Below are 1,135 nucleotides of genomic sequence, written 5' to 3'. Positions count from 1 at the left end.
TTTATTGCTATTAAACAAGAATACAAAAACACATATTGTATAAATTAAAAACAACCTCAAAAAACAAGCTGTTTTGTGTTTTTTTGCGCATGAGGTGCATGTTGACACTTACTTGTTTTGGTGCTTGGAGCCCTGCAGGTGTGCATGATACTGTGCCACTGAATTCAGCGTGACACTGCAGACGTCGCATGTGTAGCAGCGTTTTAAACCTACACGGAAAAGAGACACAAGAAAATTCAGCTGTGAAATCTCGTCGCGTATGCCTTTCAATAACATCATCTTTACAACAATTAGAGAAAAAACTATTTTATGAATCATAATTACATGCCTATCCTATGACTATCTTTTGTCCACGGCCTCTGCGCCACGCTCAGCTGAAAGCAGAGTGGTCAATAAAGCCTTATCATGTCATTCCCGAGAACAGAAGGACTAACTGGGGAATGAGATAACGCTGGTCTCTATCTCTCTCAGTCAGCTGAGGCTCAACACGGGTCACTGCTCGGTTGTGTTTCGCAGTTCTGCCTGATCAACTCTCCTGATTACCGTACCCTGAGGGACTGTGTGTGCAGAGAGAATCAATTAAAGAGATATAAATATAGAAATGTCAAGCCTTTTTATTTATTTATTTATTTGTGTTTTTAAGAACAACTATGAAATTACAATGGAAGGTCTCTCCATGAAATGTGATCGGAGCCTAGGGAGGGGGACCTTAGATGAGACAAGTTCCTCTATTCTTGTGTGTGTGTGTGTGTGTGTGTCTCAAGTGACATTATAAATATTTGAGAAGGCCATGTGGCTTGTAATCCAGCTTGGGCTACTGATGTTGTTGCACCCGTAAGGGCAAGAGAGCGGAAACCATGAACCGTGATGCTCGAGCAGATATTAAAAAAATATAAGCGTGAAACGACTGAAACGAAATATGACTTCATATTATGATTCAGTGGGGAAGCTGCTCAGAATTGGAAGTAGTTTATAAACAGTCAGATTATACATTTAACATAAACTGAAACGTATGCTTAATTTAGATTAAAAACAGAAAGCTAAATTACTAATTTAAAAAAAATAATACCACTAAACCTCATTTATTTAATGCTGAATTGTTTATTTAGGTAATCAAGCATATTTATTATATATA

General features: G+C 37.8%; 1 protein-coding gene across 1 annotated transcript in view; it reads right to left on the bottom strand.

The window, feature by feature from the left end:
* Nucleotides 1-88: 88 nt before the first annotated feature.
* The window catches only part of LOC122345769 (zinc finger matrin-type protein 4-like), a 9,489-nt gene continuing 8,442 nt past the window's right edge, over nucleotides 89-1,135 (bottom strand). The window contains exon 3 of the mRNA XM_043240214.1: nucleotides 89-209. Within this exon, the coding sequence (XP_043096149.1) occupies nucleotides 109-209 (101 nt within the window). The 3' untranslated portion in view covers nucleotides 89-108. The remainder of the gene's footprint in view (nucleotides 210-1,135) is intronic.

This window comes from Puntigrus tetrazona, chromosome 5, assembly GCF_018831695.1.
Source record: "Puntigrus tetrazona isolate hp1 chromosome 5, ASM1883169v1, whole genome shotgun sequence".
Taxonomy (NCBI): Eukaryota; Metazoa; Chordata; class Actinopteri; order Cypriniformes; family Cyprinidae; genus Puntigrus; species Puntigrus tetrazona.
The sequence above is the reverse complement of the archived record's forward strand: the minus strand, read 5'-3'. Positions and strand labels throughout refer to the sequence as shown.